Genomic DNA, 26,729 nt, shown 5'->3' on the forward strand with positions numbered 1-26,729 from the left:
AAAGTTCAAAACTAAATACTAGTATTTGTTAATAGAATAATAAACTAATATTCACAGAATAAACATATTCTAATATAAAATTTCATATGGCAGTCTCATATACAATATAAAAAAAAAAACCCAAAAACCAAATGGAGTTATTTGGAGTGAAATAAAAGAGTACTTTGAACCATGCCTGCTTGCACACAATTTAAAACGAGTAATACAGAGTGATTTCTAAAGCTCTTTCTAGTATGCTAGTATTGCAGATTTTTCTGCATAAAAAAGAGGCAATCCCAGAGACTCTCCATGGAAACCTCAGCTTCTGCAGAAGCCATGATCATTTGGTGTGGGGGTGGAGGTAGATTAGGAAATCTCCAGTTGTAGTTTGTTTTGAACAACTGTGGAAAATAAAACTGAGAAACAATTTAAAACAAACAGGCTTTTAAATTGTAAATGTAAAGTTGATGTGAAATACTGGTATAAAATTGAAGGCCATTTCAAAACTCACCACAGATTAGGTAGAGTTTATTACATGCTTTTTTGTCCTCCTAACTCAGAATAATCCCATGACCTACTTCTGTTTTTCAATGGTAATAAACAGTACTATATTAACCAATCAATAACATAATTGATGGATTCTCTACAGAAAATTCACCAAAATCCAACTATCATAACTATAATGATAAACTTATACAATATTTATTTATTTACATATGCCCACACTTCATTCAAAAATTAATTTATGATAAGACTTTGAATGGCACTGAAGAAAAGCCTAATGAATTTTAAGTAGGCTAATGATATCTTACATCTCAGTGGCCTGCTAATGACCACCCTGGTATAAATACATTCTTCATGTCCAAGTCAACCTATCAGTCCTATTCATACTAACTACAATATTTTGCAATCAGAGGTAAATATTCCTTGATATTTTGTACTTCTATAATTTGCTCAAAAAAGAGAAAAAGAAAATGTATTACTAAAGTTATCTCTTTCAACACAGAGCTAACTACAAAGGCTTAAAATTATATTCATATAATCCACTGATCCCAATTTTGTCTTTATGGTAGTAGTAAGAATACAAGTTATCATTTTCAAGAGTATTTGAGAATTATACATTGAAAATTAATAATATACTATATCATAATCTTTTCCTTAGAATAGTCAGATTCTATAAATACATAATAAATAAAATATCAAAATTTATAAATATAAAATACCGCAGACAGCATCTACTACAATCTCCTTACCATACAGATGAAGAAATGAATTTCAAGAAGGAAAGAAAGCAGCAGAACTCCTACAAGGCCATCCTACTAACCCAGCTAAGACCACCTAAAAAGCCGAGATCTCCTTCCCTACAGGAGGCCATGTTTTCTATCTTAACACCCCAAAGCACTTCTACCCTCTTCAGGCACTTACCTATTACATTAAAATAGTTATTTATATTTCAGTTATCAGCTTGCGTCCTTTCTAGATTTTAAGTTTCCTTAAGAAGATTTTGAAAAGGGAGCAACAGTTATCTGTTGGCCTAAGGTACCTGAGAGCACACGAGTGAAGTTTCTTTACCAAAATGCTACTTTTTAGAAAACGTGATCCAATCTACCTTCCCACATACTAAATGAGGTTTTCCTGAGGCTGCACCCCTATCTAAAACTGGTTGGCTACGTTAGATAAAGGATTCTGGTAATAAAATAAAAACAAAGACACACTTTTTACCAAGGCACCAATTAAGTTGTTGGTAATGCGGACAGCATAGAATTCCTAACCCTGCTTAGTGAAGTCAGCATCCATTACAACAGCAGAATGTGCACAGATTAGTGAAAGCTTGTTATCTGTACTGGAAACCCAAGTAAAAGCAAGTTTTAAACTGTTAAGAACAGTTGTATGTAATAACGGGATCATTCCCATAATCTTGTCAATCCTTTAGCAACTACTAAACTCAGCAGTGTGCAAAACTTGTGTACACAAGTAAAAATCTAAGTTTGTTATAGAGTTAATAGCTAAAACCTTCCTCATTCTAAATGCCCCAGGAGTTTTAATTTGACAAAAATAATCCAGAAAATGTCTTTTACAAGTTCTGGTAAATAATGCTCTCTACAAAGTTTTAAAATTCAACAGTAACAAAATTTACTTTTATAATGAATATGGACTCTGACCAATCACAAAATATACACAGAGGGTAACAAAAACGTGTATACGCATTTTAAGAAAGAAAAAGCTCTATTAAATTTGTGGTACTCAAGTCACATTTGACTTCTGCAATTATAAGAAATGCTCAATGTGACTTGTATTCACTTTTTGATATCAGTACTTATTGAGTATTAAAATTTCAACACAGTTTTTTCCTTTCTTAAAATGTGTAAGCGTTATATAGACCGGGTACCAAAAAAGCCAAAAATGCATACACATTTTAAGAGATGTTATCTATGCATTACTTTTTGAAGTTGCATTGAAGATACTGTCGCTGGTCAAGTGTACCTAGACAAGCTACACACATCCATTTTACCTACAATTATACACTTTTGGGGAATGACAGATTTTACTTCCAACAAGATCATATAAAATGTGCATATATTTTTTGGCACCCATGGTATAAAAAGAAAACAAAATAAACACATAAAATCCTGGCACTTTTACTATACATGTAAGACAACACGGGGCGCAAACAGAAGTCCAACAAGTACTAAGAAATAGTGTAGTATGCTGTTATTTTTAGCTGCAATATTTTTATTTAGTAGAAACAGGAGATAAGAAAGAAGCAGGGAAAAGGAAATAGACTAAACTGACAATAAGAAGTATGTCCAGGGAAAAAGACCACAAAATGGTCACACAAAAGAACTTTTAAATAGAAAAACTCTATAATCCACAAATGTTACATGAAAATATTTATAAAAAAGGAATTATATAGGAATTATAATAATGTAGTTAAATAAGTTAAACAATAACATCCAGCCTCATTACTTCTAAGTCTTTTTACCTGTTGTTGGAGCTCCTCTTCCATCAGTTACTGCTTTGGAAGAAGGATTTGTAATCATCTGCGTATCTTCCTTTTCTGCCCTGGAACATTCATTATGGTAGGAAGAATCTGGGGGTAGTGGTGCTGTAACTTCTGAACCACGACTTAAGTCGAGAGGGAGACAGGGTTCCATCTTCTCAAGTGGCAAATGGGCAAAGTCAGGCACTACACAAAATAAAGAATGTAATACAGTGTCAACACAGATAAAACAGCTCAGTTACTATCAATGTGGGTTCAAGTGCTACACAGGTTAAACAGTGCCTGGCACAAAGAAGGCACTCAATAAATAAAGTGCTTCTAACTCCAAAAGATGCAAGATGTAAGGAGAAAAGAGCATTAATTTCTTAATATACTAATAATCTTTATCTCAGTTTTTTCTTTAGCTTCTTTTACGTTTGGTTCTATAGGAAATCAATATACATTACCCTCTGGAACTGAAGACTCTTGCTGATTTTGAGAACTGATGGAGAATACTTTCCCATCAGTGGCTGGAGAGGGAGAAGAAACCTTTTCTACAGAATCATCAGGCATGGGTAAGGTGGCTAAACGCTGAGATCTTCTTCTCCGCTCACTATGCTTGAAAGGTCTAGGGGGATTCACAGGCTGTGGAGGACCTAGAAAAAGATCTTCAATGTTCACGAAGCAGATACATACCAAGATTATCTTATAATATTTAAGGAGATAAATGGGAAAAGGATTCATATTCTGCCCTTTGATGTTATTATTAGATATCCACAAGGAATGGCATGTTCCAAAGGCAGTCAAAGGCAAAAATTGTGCCCTCATTCAGAAAATGAATTAATCAAAAACTCAAAAATCGAAAACCTACTCGAACTAAAAGAAAATGACATGGAACATTAATTTCAAGTAGCTCTCCCAAGTGACAGACTATAGTTAATTCTCTAATTGCAGATTATTGTGTAAATTGCCACTTTTCCTTTGGGAAAACAGTCTTTTTACAGCAAAAGATAAAAAAAAAGATATATATATTCCTTTTGCTACATTACAAATCTAGAAACTCTAAGGAAATGAAAAAGGCTGGGGCATAGTGACATACATTATATAGAGTTAGTGCTTAACTTTACTTGCCAAAGTAAAACTAATGTAAATAATTTTATCCCATCATCATTCCCCCAAATGGAGTCTTAAAAATATACGTCTGGCCTGATTCATTAAAAAAAAATTGAATACAAACAATTTTATATACTTATTGTAAGCAAATAATGATTTTTAAGATTATAATTGACATTGCTCTTGCCTTCACACATTTTCTACTTTTTAAAAAATAACTAAAGTGGTGAGTCATTTAAGCATCTTCTATCAATTTAACAAATATTTGAAAATGTTTGTTTTTCTTTTAATTTTTAGATTTCTTCTATTGGCATATAAACATGGTCAACTACTTAGAACAGGCAGGATTGCATAAGCCAATACATTCATATTAATAATTTAGAAAGGTAAATAAAAGTGGTAGGTCTAAAGAATTGATGTTTAAGTATTAAAGAGTAATTTTATATCAAAATGAAAAAGGCATAGTAATAACTGAAAAAAATAAAAAGTAAAATTCAATTGTTATAATACTGTGGTTAGAATACCAAGATATAAAACAATTTGAAAATAAAATGCGTATGTCATGTGACATTTCAGTGACCACTAATAACATGTTTCATGGTAAGTGCCATAGTTAAATGAAACTCTAGAGGAAACACTTGAGTTTTTATGACCCCATCCTCTCTATCCATTAAAGGGAACAACAACAACAACAAAAAAAAACAATTGATCTGAAGAGATCAAGTATGGTATAGCAGAAAATGCGGCAACTCAATGGAAAAGAGGCTAATGGGCTTGATTTAAAAAACTCTTCTCAATGCCAACATCTCTAATTATTCTGGAAGATATAGCATGGAGTAGTTCATAAGGAAACATGTTATATTCATTTACTGATGTTATTATTTCATTTTTTGTATAAAGACCAAAAGTATTATTTAACCATTGGCTTTCCAAATACCTGGTTTTCACATCTCTAAAGTACTATGAGAAACTCAGGGTCAACATAAATCGTGTTTTATACACATCTAAACCTATATTGAAACGTTACTTTTAAAAAGACTAAGTTAACTCTTGAAAAATTAGTTTGTACTGAAACAGTAACATCTTTAAAGATACGATCAAGGAGGTATTCTGCTTTCATTAGTAAGATAAAACTGAAGTCTACACTGTAAATATGAGAATAAGAATGAATGAAATGCATCAGAGAGGGAGATGACATACAAGTGGTGACACAAATTAAACATATCTTTAGGAACAGGAATTATCTTAGGAATTAAGTAAAAAGATCTACTGTGGGTCTTTTGTAGCTTTCTTTTTTTTGTAATGAATCAGGCCTCTCATTAAGCTTGGATTATTAGCTGAGGAGAGTCAAACAATAGTGGAAATTGTGTTATGAAATGGTAAGGTTTCTCAACCAGCAGTCGTTTCTGAACAATAAATCAGTAAGAAATGGTTTTTGCCCCTGAAATAGTTTCAAGCCTTCCCTATCATATCCACTTTAGCTTGAGGTTTAGAAAGCAACTTCATAAAAATACAATATAACTACAATCAAACTGTTTTTAATGTATCTTATAGGATATAACTATTTTTTAAAAATCTGTGCTCACTAGTTTTATTTATCACTGAAGAAGAAAGCTGAGATACAAGCGTCAAATCCTCGACTTGTATTAATTCTGGGGAAAGTGGTGATTTAGGGGGTTTTATACACCCAGAAGAATCTCCAGATTCATGTTTGCATTTCTTGCTGCGAGCCTTCCCTGAAGACAAAGTTGAGGATAACAGTGCAGGTTTCTGAGTGTTGGCAGAACTGCTAATGTCAGCTTCATTTTTTTTCTGACTTTGAGGTTTAGGTGAAATCGCCTGAATAAATAATAAAAAATTGATATTTTTATTTTGGTTTCTTCATTTTTGTTCTTGTATTCTATTTTGATTGTTAAGCAACTTTAGTATCCAAAAAACATTGTTAAGCAACATATAACATTTCTATTACAAATGAAAAACCAAAAAGAATCCCACAAATTATTAACTAAAAGTTGAATAGGCCATCTTTAAAGGGATGCTGTCAACTTTCAGTCTCAATATTTTTTTAAATGTTATTCATACTATTCTCAGAATATAAGATGTAAGCTTACTAAACAAGTATTTTCAAGTTGGAATATACTCCTTTAAGAACTTTAAAAGCCAAAAAATTAATTAACACTGAGGTAAATAAATAGCATGTCCATGTTTTAGAGCATTAGAGAAACACACTGAAGCTTTGGACTTCCAGCTGCTTTCTTATAAAATAATTTATCAAGTTTAATTGGGAGGTCTAAGTAGACAGTTTCCCTTTAAAGAAAGATCTCAACAGGAAAACAATGACCAAATTAACAAAACATTATCTTTAACTCATTTTAGTGCTGAAAGCTGGAGTTTCATATGCATAATGCATCATGAAATCAGAGCCACCAGCAATATAGAGTTAAAAGACTAAAAAACAATACAAAACAAGCAACAAAAAAAACCAAAGAGATAAAGTGTAAGTTAAAAACATTGGATTTAAAAACAAAATACGTCGCATTCTTAGATGAGAGTTTTTACCTTCTTCCTGCCAACTGATACTTTTAAAAAAAAATTAGAACTCTGTCAGTTCTTTCATAAAGAATATTTTTATTCATTTGGCAGTAAAATTTCCTACATATGTAAAAATGTGTGAATGTGTCCATTGTTCAAAGACAACAGAATATAGCCATATTGGATGAATTTTCAGTCTATGGTGCTGGAATGCCTATACTATGTCGCTTTCTGATATATTTATCTGAGAGCAAAATATAAAATACACATTTTTTAAAAAAATCTATATTGCAATAGACCTCTACAAAAGAATCAAACTGCTAGGACTATGAGCCACATGCTTGTCTCCAAGAAACCTTTTTATTTTCTTATCTTTGTGAGAGATGACCAGCCAGTCTACAGTCTGCAGTTCTCTGGAATATGAAAGATCATAGTCTGGGAAACAAATAATTTAATCATTCTATTCCCATTACAAAACGAGCACTCAAATTTTGCTAGGGAAAAAAGGTGTATCTTTGGTATTCAGTAGGGCACCTGGGAATGCATTACAGTGGGCATGTGGGCCGGCCATACCACATCAAAGGCCAGCGGTCAAGTGTCCCGTTCACTCAACTGTCATCATTTCTATTCTTCAATCTACTCATAAATGTGTATAAGTGCAGATCAATTATTTGAAAGGTACTCCATAAATGGAACGTATTCCTAAGCTTATCATAAAAGGTGTTGCCAGAAAAGTAATTAGAGCCATTACTTGTAAATAAACAATTTTATTGTTCATCTTCACATATGTGAAAGACATTACTACAGCATCCATTACTCTCCAGTTACAAAGTTATAAAACAAGATTTTGAAACTTAGTATCTTGATAAGGTGCTTAACTTCTAAACAAGGACAAATTAACATTTTAAAAAACTTACTGAATTATTATGCATCTAATGCAAGGTTTATCCAAAAGTAAATATAACATTACATTTCCCTAATACAATTAAATAATCTATAATTAGTAAGCTAAGAATTGGGGTTCAAGACCACAGAGTTTGAATTTTTTTTTAAATATAAATAAAATAAATCCATTAGCACAGTAAGTTTGGCTATAGGCCTATGATCAATCTATGCCATGAGTAATAGTATTTTAACTCGTTAGGAAACAGAGGTTAATGAGAATCAATACCTCTCCTTTATGCCTATTGTTGATACCAACTGAGATGTAATTAAGAGCTTTATAACTCGGCTTTTTTACTCTGAAGCAGAGCTAACATGTAGGGTAAAAATTAAGAGGTTGGTTACAAAACATTATCACACTGGAATCAACCTAAATTACAAAAAATTAGGGAACAGCATGACTTTCCTTAAAATCTAAAAGAATTTACAAAATTTTCATTAATTATCATTGGTCTCTTTGTTACAAAACTGGCAAGGACTCTCAAAATGTTTTTAATTATGCCAACAGAAATAGCCGAGTTACAACTTTCTTTCTTTCTTTCCTAAATTTAATTTCAAAATGTTTTCTGTACTTTCTTCTAAAATGGGTACTGCCCTCTACACTAACTTCCACATATAGTAAGTACTTTTAACAATCACATTCACCTCAGCAGGATTGTGCGTAATAAAAGATTGACATTGTAATGAATTTTCCAGAAACATTTTATTACCCAAGTCCCTGATTTATCGCATTCTGAGAATACCATAAACAGTGGTGAAAATACAAAATATTGTTATCTCTGGGATGCTGAATATAGTAATACACAGTAAAAAAGTCATTAAAATTTGGTTGATATACTGACAATAACGGCAAAGACTTAACCGTTTGATGATCACAGAAAATCAGAAGGTATGATTCAATGACATATTAATCAATTTAAAAGACCATTGATTTAATACAACATTAACGGAGGCACCAAAACAAAGCACTGTTATCAAACCAGGCCTAAAATAACCCTGAAAAACTCAATACAATATCAATTAAATTTGGACTTTTTAAAATGCATCTAAGGAAGAGCAAAAGATACTCATTTTAAAGTCTTCTTTATTAGACTACTAATAAAGAAAATTAAAATAATACAAAAAGGATATATTAAAACTACATTAAGGCTCAGATTTTAAAACAGGAGAACCAAGGAAATCCAGTTATGGCTATTACTGTATTCTTATAGTCTTACAGTGCCTAAGAAGTTAAGCCCTTAGAGAATGTAAAAGCATGCACAGTTCATTATGTACAGGTATTATGGGAATCTGAAGGTAGCCAAGGCAAAATCTAGCAACTGCAACCTTCACTTTTAAATTCCTCTATTAGGTGGTTTAAAGACAGATCCTTAATAGTTTTCTAAACTCTGTTTTGTAGTTATTAAAATATACATCCTAGCAAAAATGTATGGCTCATTGATCAATTCATAAAACACATAGTCTAACAACACCAATTGTTACAATATAAAAGAAACTTCTTACAAAAGAAGCTTTATTAGATGTCAAAAACCCTGTTTTAACTCACAAATGAAAAGTATTTGTGTAAGGGTCTTTTTGTAAGCTGGTTAAAGGTGATCCAGCTGGAAGCTTATACCCTGGGATGCCTGTCTCCAGGCCTTCAAATTTTGGAGACAAAGGCTTTAAATGCCAGTCTATTAAAAACAAACACTAACAAAGTCTGTAGTTTATCTGTATACCTTGGAGAAGACAGTTAAAAATATACCATCACTTAATTAGCTTCCTATTCCCTTATCAGATCAAAAGGGCAATTTCAATTACGTAGATAATAGAGCTCCGTGATCATTCCAGTGGGAACCTTGAAAAAAATCAAATGCTACCATTTCATACCTGCTCCAGCATTGGAGCTGTTTCATTGTAGTCTTCCTTTTTTTCAGCACCATCCACCCCAACAGCTTTGGATGCCAACAAACCTTGAGAAAAATTGTACAGAAATTGCTTATTAGAAAAAATATTTTCACCCCATTTAACTTCTCAAAAATCTTAGTAGTCATCTCCCTTACTTTTTAATATTTAAGAAGTAAATATTCTCAAATGTTTACTTTTCTAAAATACAGACATACAAATAATAAGAGATGAAATTTGAGAGGTACTTACATAGTTACATGGGGTTTTTAAGATACTACTCTTAATGAGAGTCTTAACACATACTTATATAGATATATACACATGATCATTCTGTAAAAATTTAAAATGCTGTGGCCTAATGCCCATATTAAGATTGCTCAGATTGTTAATACCTGTAATATGGGCTTTTGTCTATACAAATGAAATAAAATTTAAAATTAAAATGAGAAAGACTTTCACACACCTATAAAACGTTTTTGTCATATTATTAGCTAAAATAAAAGGCCCCAATTTTTAATTTCACCTGGATCCTTTACCCTAAACTTTATGTGTCTACTCCTGGTCGGCCATATCTCACCTTCTTACATGAGTTCCAAAAACACTGATGGATCCATTTAAGGATAAGGGGAAAAAAGTATGTGTCCTTTCCAGAATATCTGAACTTAGAAATATGGCTTGGGAGGAGCGGGGGTAGAGGAAGAGAATATGGCTTTATTCTACAGATGATGAAAACACTTGGAAGTTCTCATTTCCCCTGACGTATCACTGGTATCACTGCCAATTTTAGAAGATAGAATATTTTATCTAAAATATATAATTTAATAAAACTTTAAAATTCTGCTTTAATTAATAAATTGTAAGTATTTATTTATTCTTTGCTAAGTCTGTCAGATAGCTTCAATAAAGCCAGGTTTATTAGCCTTGTATAATAAGAAACATGTTTTTGTTTATGGCCACACTGCTCATAAATGGCCACCAAAATCATTTCTGTGTCATTTCAAAGTTGGCCACACAAAAGCTTCACGTCAAAGAAAGCACGTTTAACAACCAACAACATAATAGTAAACTTACCGCAGCAATTACAGCACATATCTTACCGAAGCTGTCTACAACACGTGTAACAGGACAAAAAAGATGCGCCCTCCTTCCCCCCCACCTCCAAAGCTACATAATGTGGAGCTATTCACAAGGCCACATGTCTTTATCAGATGATCACTCTAAAGATGCTAAAGGGCCTAGACAGGAATTCTCACATTAAAACTACATTCTTAAAGTAGTATTAAAACCAAATGGTAACTTACACAAAAGGCACCTTTCCATTAATGGAAAGCTGAGCAACTATCCCTTGGATTGTAATTTAAAATAAAAAAGCACCTGAGTATAAAACACCAATGTCTGATATTAAAACTGCCATTTGGACCACTTTGGAGATAAAAATCTGCATAGTTTGCTCCAGTCTCACACCTTATCAAGTGTAGACTTAAATGGAAAAAGAAAAATGTTAACAATTTTATATAAATAATTTTAAATCACAAATTCAATCTTAGTTATCTTCTAACCATATTTTTACATGGCTGAAAAAGATGTAGTATGGAATCTTTAACAATTAAGATCAAGACCACATTCACTAGGTTTTTCTTCCCCAGATAATATTCTTAAGAATTAATGAACTGTTGAAATAAAATTAATTAGGGAAGTAGGGAAGTTTTTGTTTTGCAGGGAGTTGAATAAAGTTTCTATTTCTAAGGGTTATTCCAACAGGACAAATATCTTCTATTCAATATAATAAATAACTACATCTTTTATTTTCTTTTCTTTGGGTGATGGAAACATTTTAATAGTCATCAATAGATGAAATAGGCTGCAAACTATAACACTAAAAATAAAGCACCACAAGTTTTAAAGTAAACAAAATAATTAATCAAATAATTACATCTTTTATTTTCTTTTCTATTGGTGAGGAAAACATTTTAATAGTCATCAATAGATGGAGTAGGCTGTAAACTATAATACTCAAAATAAAGCACCACAAGTTTTAAAGGAAACAAAATAATCCAAAACCTATGAATTTATTTTAGGACATTATAGACGTAATTAAGAGCCATTCCCATTTAATGGTTTGAGAAGGAAAAATAAAGCTTTGTAATGTGTTCACAGAAAGTAATGGGGCATTTAAGAACAGCCTCTTAAAATTAGATTTAAAAATATAACACTTAGGTATATACAAAAGCCCAAGTATGACCAATAAAGTTTACACTTTATATGCATACTAACTTACAAGAATTATTAAGTATAGACAAAAAGGAAGAACTAGTAAGTACTTGATGAGATGACTACTTCTGTCTTAAGACAAAACAGTCCAAAATCTGATCTTAACAGAAAGAAATGCAATATCCACAGAAAATAAGAATGAATTGGAAGAAAATAGATAACAAATGAAATTAATTTTAGTTATCAGCAAATACTATCAATGTATTACTAACAGGCCCTCCTCTAGAAGAATATATATAGATATACATACATAGGATACAATTATCCTATAAGAATGCATTATGAAACTTCAAGAAATTAGTTAAATATTAGGTAGAAAAATACCAAATCTCCAAGAGTCACAACTTCACAACATTCTACGTCAGCTATGAAACAAACAGTTGATCCCTTCCTGCCAATTGGAAGGAATGAGAAGAATAGAGGAGAGAGCTCCCTGGAAGGACAAAGGGGAGCAAAGGAAGAAGAAATGGTTATTATTTTATTTTTTTTGGAAGTTTTTGGCTGGGGCCGGGTTTGAACCCGCCACCTTTGGTATATGGGGCCGGCACCCTACTTCTCTGAGCCACAGGCATTGCCCTAAATTTTTTTAATGGCTAAATTCTTGGTCTACTTTTCAGCCAGGTATTTCAAAATACATTCTTTTTGCTGGGACCAAGAATCAAATATTCTTGATATTAAAAATAACATATACTTGTCAACTCAAACCTTAGGATTTTGTAAATTTTAAAAATTCTCTAAGCTGCACTGAAAAATATCTAAGCTGGCTGAACTTTCAGAAATTACTAGAAACAAACCATGCACTAACTCCTGATGTTTCTTCTTTCACTCCCTAGACAGTTTCTATTTTTAAATCTACTCAAATTGAGTTTGCTTGCAACTCTGTCACAAAAGCATGGACTCCTGATCTTCTGTGTGAAACTGTTTATTCTAAGCCAGTATGCATAAAGTATATGATGATATCAATAAGATCCTGGAAGACAGTATGTATATATAAACATATCAGTACACATATATAGACACATATATTCTGTGCAACTACACTCATTTAGAGACTTAACAAAAAAGTCATCTTTATATAATCCTCTATACAGAAATCAGGTTTAGAATCTTTGTAGAGAAGGTAATAGAAAGAATGCTAAATACATGAGTTAAAATGATCCAGTGGCTAGTCCACTTATTTTAGCTAGAACTATTTTAAAAAATTAAAAAATGGAGTAGAGGGAAATTCAGCAGAGTAGACTGCCATGATCCCAGCCCCATTCTCCACAGTAACAGGGCAAAAAGACACACAGAGATGAGCTTGATAAATTTAAAATACACTATAATTCCATAACAAAATAGTTCTATTATTTCTAATTTCCTTTTATAAATTACAAATGAAATTTACTGTACAGAAGTAAGCCTGAGTTTCAACCACTGAAGACAATCTTACTTTATCTATTGTCTTTCTACATGACAGTTGCAACATGAAATCAGAAAGATGAAGAGAGATAACTATTAAAAGGATTTTCATACATTTAAATCTTCTGAGTAAATAGAATGGATCATAATGGTTTTACATTCATAAAATCTGATGTTTTACTACTGCTACTAAACCATGACTTATTCATTTGAGATTTCCAAGGGAAAGCAAAGAGAAAATTCCTCCAGAGAAAGCAGAGTGTATTGCTAAACAACCAGTATTACAGCTTGAGGCACAAGGCACAAGGTTCTCTTTTGGTTCTCTTTTCCCCCACTACGGTCTTTTCAAGACCACGTAGAGATAATGCATCTTTGTTGACTCAGCTCTTTTCCTCCTTTCTTTTCTTATTCTTTAATGATGAGTGCGAACCTCCCAGTAAGGCATACATCAGAGTATAATGACTGAAACCAAAACCAAGCTATCCAGAGGGAACAGACATGACGCTGGTAAGCTGGCAGGTGTAGCACGTCAGTGTCATCTTCATCTTCTTTGATCTTGACTCCTCCAATAATGCTGCCTCAATCTTTACATCACAGGAGTTAGAACTACTATTCCATTTCCCACCCAGCACACTGCACTGGGTTCCATGCTTTCCATGGAAAACTAGTCTCAAGTTACCATGAGAACAATCATTCAGAGAACATTTCAGCTTTCTCCAAGGCTAATAGCTTTTAGAGAAAAGGTGTAAAGTGTAAATTGATTTGAAATATTTCCTGACCTGGTTCAAATACACAGAAAGGTATGAAAATAATGTAAACAAATGGGAAGAGACTGCATATTTTCACCTGTTGAAACCAATTACAATCACTTAGATGAACACTATAATAAAACAGTGGTTTGAAAAAACCCTCAACTTCAGAGTCATCTTTCCGTGGACTTCCCCCCTTCAGAAAATGGTAAAAATGTTTAACTCATTTCTAGATCTGACAACGAAACCAAGTTTCTTCAAATTATTTAAATGAATGCCAACAAAGGTTTATATAGCTTTATTAGGCCAAAGGTGCTAAAAACCATCTCATTCTTATAATATGTGATGACTAAATTAAAAACTATTTAAGCTCCCCTTTTCACATATACTCAGAAAAATAAAATACATTCATAATTTCTTTTATTGACTTGAACTGCTAGGCTGAATAAGCCTTGGAAGTGACAGGGACCAGCATGACTGGCCCCGGTTCTAATGCTTCAATCCCCTCTGCTATGATCACTAACCAGCACACAAGCTTCAGTATTTTCCATCACCCTAGCACTGTTCCTTTCTAAATTACAAGAAAGCAAATTAAAACAAGCTCAGATTCTAGAGATCAACCTGAAGGGTAGAATTTTTTTTTAAACTATAGAAGTACTTTTACATCAAGAATTAATAGACTCAGGAGATAAATTTAAGTCAGATGTTCATCTTTCCAACAATGTATGGTACCAATCTTAAGTAAGCCTGGCCAAGTATGTTTATATAAAAATATTTAGAATCTCAGAAATTATGTCACCACAGGTTGACAGAAAAAGATAAATCAACTGTTACAGAGAACTATTCCTACCACCAAGGTGATTTAAAATCTACAGAATTTTGTAGCATTTGACCTTATCAATAATCCTCACAACAACCCTGTGAGGTAGGTAGACGATATGTGGTATTCTTCATGCTTTACAGCAGAAAAAGCCGACAGTGTTGAAAGAACCCATAAGTAGTTAACTATCTTATTAACCAGTTCATGACACTGAGCCAAACATAAACTACTTTATTTTACTTTATGAAAAATAAACTACTCTAAAACCACCCTCCATGCCCCCAAAAAGAATCATTGTAGTTTACCAGTAATCTTGTTAAGTCGCGCTCTCTTTGCCTGAAATGAGTTGCCTTGATTATTTTTCCTCTTGTTTGATAATGTGCTCTCTGGCTGTGGAAAGACCATCTTTGGAACGTTCTCTACATGAAGTCCTACTTTTAATAGAACACAAATATGAGAGTTCATCTAGAATCGAAAATTAAAACACATGACATTTTTAAAATAAAAAAATAGTAAAAATGCTCTGCACATTAATTTTCAAAATCTAGTGCTTGATATAGAACTTTAAAAAACACAGCCCCCTTCAGACCGACATACTAGAAATAAGGGACTACTAAGCAGGGTGTTTTTTGGTTTGGGGGGGTTGCTTTTTTTTTGTTTTTGAGACTGAGTCTTGCTCTGGTGCCCCGGCTAGAGCACAGAGGCATCATCATAGCTCGCTGCAACCTCAAACACCTGGGCTCAAGTGATCCTCCTGCCTAAGCCTCCCGAGTAGTGGGGACTCTAGGCATGTAAAAGTACACCTGGCTAATTTTTCCATTTTTAGAAGAGATGGGATCTTGCTCTTGTTCAGGCTGGTCTCAAGACTCCTGAGCTCAAATGATTCTCTGTCTCAGGATCCCCTAAAGAGTTAGAATTACAGGCATGAGCCACCATGTCTAGCTGAGTTATTCCTTAAGAAAGGCAAGAGAATGACTTAACTGCTTTTTTCATATTACATATTAAAATATATGCAGAAACATTTAAAAGGTTGTAGAGAAAACATAAAGCAAAAATCTTCAAACAAAAATCTACTCCCAAGAAATTACAAATCAAAACCTCAATTTGTTTCTATTCCAGAATATTAAGAGTATTCACTATCAACCACTCATCTTTATTAATTTTCCAATCCATCTGTAAGATTCTACAAAAGTTAGGCATCACATTATGCTGGGGTAAAAAGCCTAAGAATTGTTCAAAATTCTAAGAAGACAAGGGATTTGACTCATCCACCACATGAGTATCAGGCTTATAAGAAATGAACATAAGAACATATTTTGTACCAAATGTTTCACTAGATGTAGGCAGATCTTCCTTCTTCTCAATTTCTGGGGTGGCTATACAAGCTGCAGTTTCTTCCTTCTTTGAAGGTACTTTAAACCATTTTCTCTCATCTTTATCTTTATCTTTATTGCTGTTGGCGCTCGTTCGAGGTTTACTCCCTGTTTTATTCTTGGCTGCAGCTGCAGCAGCTGCTTTGACTAAAGCTATCCAATCCTCCAAAGGAAAAACACAAAACATGTAAAGTATTAAAAATTAATTAAATGTAGTTATACTAGTGAACAAAAATAAGTAGTAAATTTTCAACACTACTCACAAATATCAAGCCAACTATATTTACATAATTTGCCAACATGTAGATTGCCAAATTTAATAATCTAATAGGTTAGCTGGTTTGTATAATATTCCATAAAATAGGAAAACGCTCAATAACAAGTATTTCTTGGAAATATTTTCACAAGAATAAAACCTAAACTAACAGAAGAAACCTATGGCAAATATGGAATTCTATATGGCATTCTATTCTAGTATTTTAAGGTATAATGCTGCATTGTTTTTCTTTTTCACAATACAAGGCACCATAAAAGAAGAGAAAAATACTATACTACAATTCTACAAAGATTAAAAAAAAAAATGTACTCCCACGGACCAGATTTACCATTCATTATTAGGAAGAATGTGTCACTCAAATTATAGTCAATTTCATAGACATCAAAAGGAAGGTATGATTTTAGTATTTTTTAAAGCTTTTAAAGTTTGCATAGAAATTTATCACAAAAGCTTAAAATTACTGATGAAGAAAAAAGCTATGTTGACTCGACCAAAGTAAAGCACATACTGTCAAACTCCAGATTAATCTCTCTCCCTATACAACTCCCTAAATCTGTGTTTGTCAGCATTTTTCAGAAGTATGAATATTAATTTTCCTTGTGCTAACTTTTTTAGTTTGTTGCTGAATAAATTTTACTATTTTAAAGTAAAGATGCTTATTGAAAAATTGCAGAAATGTGCAAAGTGGTACTAACATTTTAATTTTCACAATCAGATTTTTTAAAACTTTACAAAGTTAACCCTCCCCTGGACCAATAAGATCTGGCAAAAAGACCACCAATTCAGATTCATCTAAAATGCATCATACATTAAATACATATTCCAAGCAACTAAAAACAATTTCACAACATCAAATGAATTTAATTCATGATTTGCATTAACAAATTTAATATAGATTAACAAAATTAAACAATAAGAAATATAGGCTGATGGCTATTCAGCCTTGAAAATATACAGTGAGGACAATAAACTAAAAAAAACAAAAACTATATACCTATTTCTCTCTCCCATAACTAAAATTAACTGAAAACATCATGTGACTGCACCTATGCACTCAATCACCAGTTTTCTACCAAATACCCTGCTATATATGCCAGGAACCAGGCTAAGCATTCAACTGATAAAAGACTGGTCTTTCCCATACAAAATTCGCAGGTAAATACATATGACTATTATATAAGATAACATGACACAAAATATAGGAATAACCAAAATAATATGGGAAAACAGCAGGGAAGAAACCATTAATTTTAACTGCAAAGACAGACTGGTGTTGAGGGAAAATGACAGATGAGTTGAACACTCAAGGTAAGGAGAAATTGGCTAGGGAAATGGGCAGTGGAAAAGGAGAAAATGGCCACTCCAAGCAAAAGGAAAAACAATAAACAAGGGCATGGAATTCAAAGTGCACAGGAATACGAAAGAAAGATGAAAGGTTCAAGGAGCAACACAGGGAACCAAAAGCATTATGGCTAAGCTGAACCTTGACACTAGCAACTAGTAAGAAAAGAAAGCACCAGCAATGGACAAAAAATGTGAAACAGCAATCAACAAAATGAAAAGAGAAACAAGAGTAAGAAGCAGCAGACAAGTGAAGCAAAGAGGTACACGCAGCAGAGCGTATGTGTGTGCATACTTATTAAGAGTACAGCATTTAATTCCAGGTTCCACATGGTAAAGAAAACTTAGTTGTTAGGGAAAAGGTCAGGGTAATGTCCATTCCAAGTTGATTTCTACATTCAATAATGAGAACACTAGAAAAACAATCATTGCATCTTCTCTTCGTAATCTTATGACCTGTTAGTCATGGCAATCATTCAACTGTGTGATTCTTCCATATTTTGCTCTTGTACTTTTATGTTTTAAGTTTTATTCTGTGTCTGCTTTTGCATTTTTAAATAGGAAAGCATCATTGTCAAAAATAACTGAAGTATAACAAATTATAACTAATAATTGCAAACTTCCAGTCTCTGTAGACAACATAATAGAGTACTGTACTAAAAAAGTCACTGCTTGAAATCAGAAGATCTGAGTTCAAGGAATCACTCTGCACAGAAGAGTTGAGTAAAGTTTTAAGTCACTCAGTTCTCTTAAGTGCTGAATCCTTCAACTATGAAACAGAAAATAGCAGCTGTACCTGCACCAAAGGATATTCTGAGAGAATCTAATAAAACAATGTATGCTAAAATGTTTTATAAACAGTAAAGAATCTTATAAGCCAACTTTTCACACTACTGAGTTACAATGTAAATTTTGTTATCATTAAACTCCCAGGAGGAAAAAAGAAAAGGAGAGAAAAAGCAAGTACGTGCCCTGTTCCAAGCCTCCACATTAAAAAAATACAAAGGCTTGATCCCTCTCCCTGTAGTTACTGCTGCTTTTACTAGAATGGATATCAGAAATAATAAGGTCATCCAATGAACAAATCAATCCTCATTCTATAAAATATGTCAGTTTTATAGCTATTTCTGCATCAATACTACACCTCCACTCAAAATTATGTGAAAGAGAAAAAGTGGTACATAGGCAGGAAAAAGAGGGGATCTTACTTTTGGGCAGTCAACACGTTACTATTACCTTCTTTCCCAGTGAGAAAAGTATCTATGGATACTGAGTAAAGGCTACAGCTCACACTGCATCCACTGTGCTAATCAGAAGCTCTTTAAGGCACTCAAGCTAACCTCTGAATGCAAGGTCAGGTTTACTAGTACTAACCAACTCTTTCTAAGTCAGAAATAATTAGGACTTTAATTTTGGCTTAAGAATGTAAATTAATCTGGAGGTTTACATATATATATATAAAACTTTTATTAATGTCACCTTTATATAGTGTTTAGGGAAGAGCATTTCCACAATGCATTTATTTGATGCATTATTCTTGGCTAGTTTAATAAAAAAAAAATACTTTAAAACTTAATAAAGGAATTCTCTAAGTACTAAAAATCCACAAGATAATTTGTAAAATAGAATTCTTTTAGGCTTGCCCAAAAAACATCTGAGTTAGCATATTTCCTAGGTGAAAATAAGTCAAAAACTTAAAAAACTCATAAAATAGGGGTGGTTTATAAAAACAGTTCTACAAATATGGTTAATGTGCTTATAATTATGAATTGTGAAAAAATTAAAATAAATATATGACTATCCAAATATTCTTTCAGTAGTTTTACATCTTGGCACTGATTTTAACGTCAATATACATCAAGGTATCATTAAAATGCTTATTAAAAAGAAACATCTAAAACACCCAATAAATTTAATTTTCATAACCTATGGTATTACCACAAACCAAATCAGCTCAATGTGCCACTTGGAAGAAATTTCTACAGCAATAATATTAGCACCATGTGATGAATATCCAAATAACCAAATTTTTGACACTTGTTTAAATAGGTATCCGTCTTTTTATATAGTGACCAAAAAAGCACACCACTGAACTTTAAAAGTACATTTTATTTATGCATACATGTGGGAAGACACAAAGCAATTTCCTGATCAAAACCATTTTCCTTTGAAATTGCATTTACATGTTAATGGGGGGGGCTCTGCTAGCTGATCACATCATAACTAAATGTTTGAAAACCAGAAGATTTCTTCAGGAATGATTTTTTCAAATGTAGTGGTATATACATTTTTAGATCATTAAATGTTTACATTTGACTGAAACTGACCAAGTGATTTCAACACACACAGTATGGAATAAACATGTAGCATACTTCCATATTTGACATTTTTATAGACTACTTTCAAGTTCTTAAAATTAATTGTAGGTCCAGGTGCTGAAAATCCCAAATAACAGCAGAACATAAAGGAAATATTTTAAATTTCTAATGGCACCTTTTCTTTCCAGTATTTCAGAAAACACAGTCAACAAATGAATTGTGGTTTTTACTCCATCCCAGATTGTCCTTCAAATGCTTACCGTTCATTCTTGCTTTGAGCAGTGACAAAGCATCTAATACACTGCTCCCGTCATACAACTCAGACAGCCCTACCTACAACAGCCTACAGAGTGTCAGGTAAGCGCCTTTTAAAGAAAGATGAATAACTATAATTTGTAGAAGGAAAGAAGAAGATAAGACACTCAATGTAAAATTTTATATAAATACTAACTTTCTAAATGATATTATATACCAGGAAAATAAAACAAAATTTTAAAAAAAGGCACTTACCTCACTTCCCATAGACTGGTTACACGATCCAGCTGGGTCGATAGGACAACACCAGCTTAGTGGATGCTGGGATTTCACCTGGAACAGAAACTAGTGACCTATAACTTTAGCAGGTCTAAAACCAAAGAAGCAAAATCAAGTGTATAATTTATTTTACATTCTAAGCTTTTTTTTCTTGCTGCTATTTGGGGCTATCAGCACATAACCCTACAATTAGTTCACTTTTAAAAAAATACATACATATTTATTTTGATCAGACACCATTCAGGAAAATATCTCACTGAGTAGCTAGGAATGCTGAACACTCTTACCTGCCCCTTAGCATCCTCGGGCATGGCTTTAATATGCATTCTTTTTAAACAACGAATCACTCCATCATAAAACTGAACTGTAAATGTTCCTGAAATAGGAGCAAGTCAGAATCATTAGAAAATATAATCAAACTTACACCGACAAGGAGTGACCTGATATAAATACTTTGGATTGCAGTAACTGCAAACACACACTCTTTTTAATTAAGGACTCTTACGAAGTTTACATTCTCTGTCCCTTAAAAAAGCAAACACATTAAGTCTTGATAAGTTAGTTGCACATGTAATTAAATATTTACTTGGAGATTTTATAATTTATTTTGTAATAAACGTTCAGATGTATAACATATCTGACATAACCATTACTTATAAAAATGCATATCTCCATAGGAATTATCATTTGCACTCTTTGAACGCTTCTTTCAAAATAAGTGACATAGAGAATGATCTGATAAACAGAAAAGACCATCTTCCCAGGATAAGCTTGTTCCTTTAGCAATAGTGACCAAGTGGCAAATAAGAATTATAGATGCCCAGACTTTTAAGCTAGAAAATACAGTTATCTGGGTAAAAGTTTTCTTATGTAACTCAGGACACCAAACTCCAGAAAGGCTAAATGCTACATCCAATGAAATTCAGTTCTGTAGTAGCACAGCCACAACCAACAATCCCAGTCTCATTTAGCCATCTATGCCTTTTTAGTAACTCATTCTTTGAAGGACTCAAGATTTTATTTGTTGACTGCTATGAAGCATATTCACTTTCTGTTATTGACCTCATGCTTTCAAGTCAATATAGGTCAGTGCTATTATAAAATAAATTATGTATGTTTGTTACTTATAAAAATATAAACATTTTTCTATCATTTCCTAGATAAATTTTTTTCTATCATTTCCCAAATGAGGACAGAGTGTCACTTTAAGTAAACAGATGCGTGGCCTTTACAAAAGAAGTAGAAAGGAGAAATGCGGTAATTGTTACTGATGGCGCCAAAGACTACGGCACACAAGTGCAAAGACCTTTCTTCTATTGTAATTTGAACACTACCACTGGTTTCAAATTTTTCTATAATTAGCATAATGCTAAATATCAAATACAAAGATCTAAACTCAAGTTATGCGAACTGATCAGTGAACAGCAAGCATACAAAGGCACGAGAAGGATCTACAGACACTAGAAAAGCACACCTGGCCACACTATCATTCCCGCAGCCCTCTGTCCTCCTCTTCCACGTGGCGTTCCAGACAGCCGAGGCTGCACACCAGGCCACTCAGGCTTCATAACTCCCTGCCTATGCTCATACCATTTCCTATGTTGTTATACCTTCCTCCTTTCCTTATGTCTAATTCTAATTATTTCTCCATGTCAAGATGAAAATCTCCCTGCTCACTCCATCATTCCAGTACACCTGACTGACCCTTTGTCTTTACATCTATAAGCCATATTACAAATACTCAAATGTTCACACTTGTTGGTTTTGCTCTGCTTTTACACTGAATTGAGGGCTTTTTTTTTTCTTTCTTTTTTGAGGGTGTAGGTTCATCTATTATTTGGGGCATACAGAAATTACAAAACAAATACCTCTAGTGAAGATTTTTGAAAACCAAATATCTGTAATAGTTCCCTAAGAGCTCACTGAGACTATATGTGAAATGGCAAGGATCACCACCAATGCAAGTTTAATTTTTTATATTAAATACTTGTCAATAAAGAGAATGAAGAATGAGGGTGGATTTGTTTCTATGTATTTATTGAATATGTAACTGCTTATACACACAATTCAGGGAACTTTTAGCATTGAAGGAAGATCCCAAACCTCTCTGCACTTAAGGAAACTATTAATCAGAGAGCATTGTTTAATTTTGCTTACTTTTGCTGTGAGTGAATCCTACTATGAACCAGAACAGACTCATTACTTCTTCCTTTCCTTCCTCAAATTGTTATTGACTGTTTACGTTCGGCTCTGGGCTAGACACTCAGGGACCAATGCGAATCATACTCAGGAATGTAAACTACATACCACAGCTCTACAGAAGAGAACGCACAGAGCAAGACATGGGCCCCACAAGAAAAGGAGAAATAACTTCCACACCTAATAACCAAGATGACTTTCAGTTCTTTCTATAACAGGGTAACTAGAGGTAATAAAATCATAGCCACAGTCATGATTTCTTCATTAAAACAATACACTGGATTAAGTGGATTAAAGTATTTGTAAAGTTATACCATGATTTCTAGACTACTATGATTTACCTTTTCACAACTAACATTCCTTATTATATCCTTTCTCATAAAAAATGTTTTCCTCTTCTATCTTCTCTTTACCTCGTATTTTCTCTCAAGTTTGCTGTTCGTTTAAATCCTCAGCCTTAATCTCTTCCATGGCTCCCACAGCCTCCAAATAAAATTTAAATTCTTTAGCAAGATTATAAAACACTTTATATACTAATTCAAATAAATGGCAATCCTTAAATGGCACAGCATGTCTCTCTTGCTTCTATCTTTTCCCATATATTTCTTTTGCCAGAAAAGCCTTTTTATCACTTCTTTAGCAAACTTCAGCAATTTAAAAGAAGTGTCCCCTTTACGTAGACTAAATGCCCTTCTTGCCAAGAAACTGTCACTTAATGTTTATTTCTTCAGTATAAACAATGAACATAATAGATCCCCCCTAATTTGCAGTTCTGTTTTCCATAGCTGTCATCAACTGTAGTCCAAAATGGATAAGCAAAATGCAATAAGATATTCTGATCGTGAAAGAAGGAGAAGAAGGGGGAGAAGGATTCACGTCATTTTTTCATACAGTATATTTTTATAATTATTCTATTTATTTTTTATTGTTGTTAACCTCTTACTGTGCCGAACTTATAAATTAAACTTTCTTATACATAAGTATGTACAGTATAGGAAAAGAAATAGTACATAGGGTTTGGTACTATTGGAGGTTGTAAGCAGCCACTAAGGTCTTAAAATGTATCCCCTGTGGATAAAGCAGGACTATTGTAAGTGGTCAAGTTTAACCAATAGTTGTGACAGGAGACTAATGTATTACTGACTTGAAAACTGTACTCGTAAATATCTCACAAATTGTTTAATGACAAATTTAAAAAATACAATATTTAAGCTTACTTTTTAGTAATAATTTAAATATTAGTTTCTCATGCCTTTCCAAATTAAGCATTCTATGAGTTCTATTTTTCAAATTTATTATCAGTCATAAGATTTCCCAGGCTTATGCTAAACTCATGCATGTAGTTTCTGTTACTTTCAACATTTTTTATCACTTAAGTAATTTTTGATCAGCATCTAATATTCTAATATCCACAAAAAGCTATTAGGAAAAATAACTCAATCATCTATAGAAATTAATGATAGGGGAGGGAAGAGAGACAAGACAATAAAGGAAATCCTCATATTAATAAAGTTCCTACCCTTTCATCAGAAAATACAGTATGTATTTCACTTGTGAGTTGAACTAATTTGAATTCCCCTATATTTTTAACCTTCTCTCATACTCTAGTTGAGATGTTCATTAATCTATAATAACTTAGCCACAAACTGGAAACAGAGAAGTAAAAATAAAATGTATTTAATATAATGTCAGCTGGAGAACGGAAAGTTGAAAAATTTTAACCATTTATCTTTACTAATTCAAACAGTTTCTTTGGCAATAAAGTAGGTACCATTTTCTTCTATATTTTTATAACAAATTAAATGTTTCCACAAAAGAGTATTAGTAGGAAATTCATTCGGTAACATATAAAATGAAAAGAATAAGTAACAATTTTATATACTAATTAAAATTAAAACAGTAAAATTTTACTATTAATCCCATTTTAAATCTCACATCATTTTAAACACATACCTTCTTTGTTAATTGCCTCAATCTTAGCAGGGTAATAGCGACAGTCTGTCCAACGAGCCAGAACTTCTTCTCCAGCTTTAAAATCCTATTTCAAACAATATTTTAGATCAATTCCATGTATAATAAATAAGCATTTCCTTAACAAAAACAGGCTTTGGTAAAATTCAAAGCAAACTTTTAAAATCTATCGTCACAGAGCTACCCAACTGAGAAATTTAAAAAGCCTGCTACATACAAAGAAGTCTTCCTCATCTTTCAGCCCTTCTTTCCTCAGTGCAGGTCTCTCAAGGGGTCGCAATCTGTTACTATCCCAGTAAATCCACTCATCATAACGATGACTCCAGCGCTCAAAATGGACCAACATCTTGCCCTCCTCATAGTCGATTTTTTCAATTCGTGATGGATACCTCAAAAATAAAAAATACTTCAAATCAACAAAAAAACTTCTCATATATTTGTTTGTAAAAAGTATTAAATAGGAAGAGTTAACTGAAATATTGCCTACCTTAAATAAACCATGAACAAAACAGTTTTTAAACTATCAAACAAAGTTGTCTTTTTTAAATGACTATTCTCACAATTGGAGGAAATAAACCCCTTGATACACCGTCTGTAGAAACATAAATAATGGCACTATTTGGGAATGTAACGTAGTAACATGCAGTAACAACCATTTTTTAAACCTTTTCCTACTTTTTGACCCAATAATTCCAATTCTGGAACTACATACACAAAGCATTATTTATAATTTAAAAAAAAAAAAAAAGAAGCCATTGTAAAAATGTGGGTAGAAAACTGAGTGGAATATTACATAGTCTTTAAATATAATGTTTACAAAGAACTTATAAAGTAGAAAATATAAAAAGTAGTATTTTTGTAGAAACAGGATAATGTAGATTTTTGTCTTGAAAGAAATACAAATATACCAACATATACTTTTGTCTCTAGCTGGCCTAAGATTACTTTCTACTTTTTTTACTTTTCAATGTTTTGTAATAACCACCAATGACAATAAAAGAAAACTCAGTGAAACTGTTAACTTGAAACTTTTTACAAGGAATTTTGTTTTATTATTCCTAATGTACCTATTAAAATGTTCACAGATGAATCAAAATTTGTTAAAAGTCTGATTTAAGTACCATTTAGAACTCAATAGCAGCACATGGTAGGTAATTCAGTCCTAATAGTTTAATATCTGATATTCTTGCCAGTTTTTGATAAATTGGAAGTCTTTGCTTTCCCTCTGGCAGACCAACTTTAAATACAAAGTCCAACGGACATTACAACACTTTTGAAATTTAGGAACTAGTTACCACCTGCTTTGTAAATCAATCATGCTATTCAAGATTTTTAACACAGTGCCAGGGCCCTGACTCCTTCCCTGAAGTATCTTCTTCCTGGACAGTCAATCCCATGTTGGCCTAATGACACTGGACTTTGATCATACACATCTTGCTCTGCCCAACGTGCATGCTTTTGTACATTCGACTGTACAAAACAGAATGCCCTAAAATGCCCTTCCCTTCCTTTGTACACATGTGATGCAAGACTTAGTTTACCATGGAACTGCTTGTGTGAATACTTCCCTAATCCCCGGTCCTTGCTGTTCTCAGAGCTCTCATCACATCATAAATGCCTCTGTTCAGGTTCCCAAACTAGGTGCTACAGAGCATTTATCTCCCTTGAGACAGTGACAGGTGTGGCACAAAAAAAGGGGTCCTACAGTCAAATAAGCTAGGGTAATACTGAAAGACTTCTTGGTAGTGTCAACAAGATGGGGATAAAGCATCCACCATTACCAAACTTAAGGAAATACGTAACCCCATTTACCACAAAATATTTATTAATATTTCTCAAGACAGTGCAGAGCTAATGGACACGAGGTTAGAAATGCTACTCTGGCCTGTGAGCTTCTGGGGGTAATTGACCATGCTCATTTTTGTAGCCTTCAGTGTCTAGCACAACGACAGGACACACAACAGCCACTCAGATGGAGTCGAGTAGGGATGTCATAGCAAAGCAAACATTCAGAGGGAGTAAGGAGTGATGTCATAGCAAAG

General features: G+C 33.0%; 1 protein-coding gene across 1 annotated transcript in view; it reads right to left on the minus strand.

Annotated features, from left to right (window-relative positions):
* PHF20L1 (PHD finger protein 20 like 1) overlaps positions 1-26,729 on the minus strand; it is a 79,264-nt gene that overhangs the window by 33,434 nt on the left and 19,101 nt on the right. Inside the window, exons 3-12 of the mRNA XM_023514946.1 lie at positions 24,905-25,076; positions 24,670-24,754; positions 20,805-20,893; positions 20,494-20,571; positions 15,997-16,210; positions 14,980-15,105; positions 9,416-9,498; positions 5,659-5,911; positions 3,427-3,615; positions 2,963-3,166 (exon numbers count right to left, since the gene is read on the minus strand). Of these exons, the coding sequence (XP_023370714.1) occupies positions 2,963-3,166; positions 3,427-3,615; positions 5,659-5,911; positions 9,416-9,498; positions 14,980-15,105; positions 15,997-16,210; positions 20,494-20,571; positions 20,805-20,893; positions 24,670-24,754; positions 24,905-25,076 (1,493 nt within the window). The remainder of the gene's footprint in view (positions 1-2,962; positions 3,167-3,426; positions 3,616-5,658; positions 5,912-9,415; positions 9,499-14,979; positions 15,106-15,996; positions 16,211-20,493; positions 20,572-20,804; positions 20,894-24,669; positions 24,755-24,904; positions 25,077-26,729) is intronic.

The sequence above is a fragment of the Otolemur garnettii genome, unplaced genomic scaffold (assembly GCF_000181295.1).
Source record: "Otolemur garnettii isolate 467f Iridium unplaced genomic scaffold, OtoGar3 scaffold00062, whole genome shotgun sequence".
NCBI lineage: Eukaryota > Metazoa > Chordata > Mammalia > Primates > Galagidae > Otolemur > Otolemur garnettii.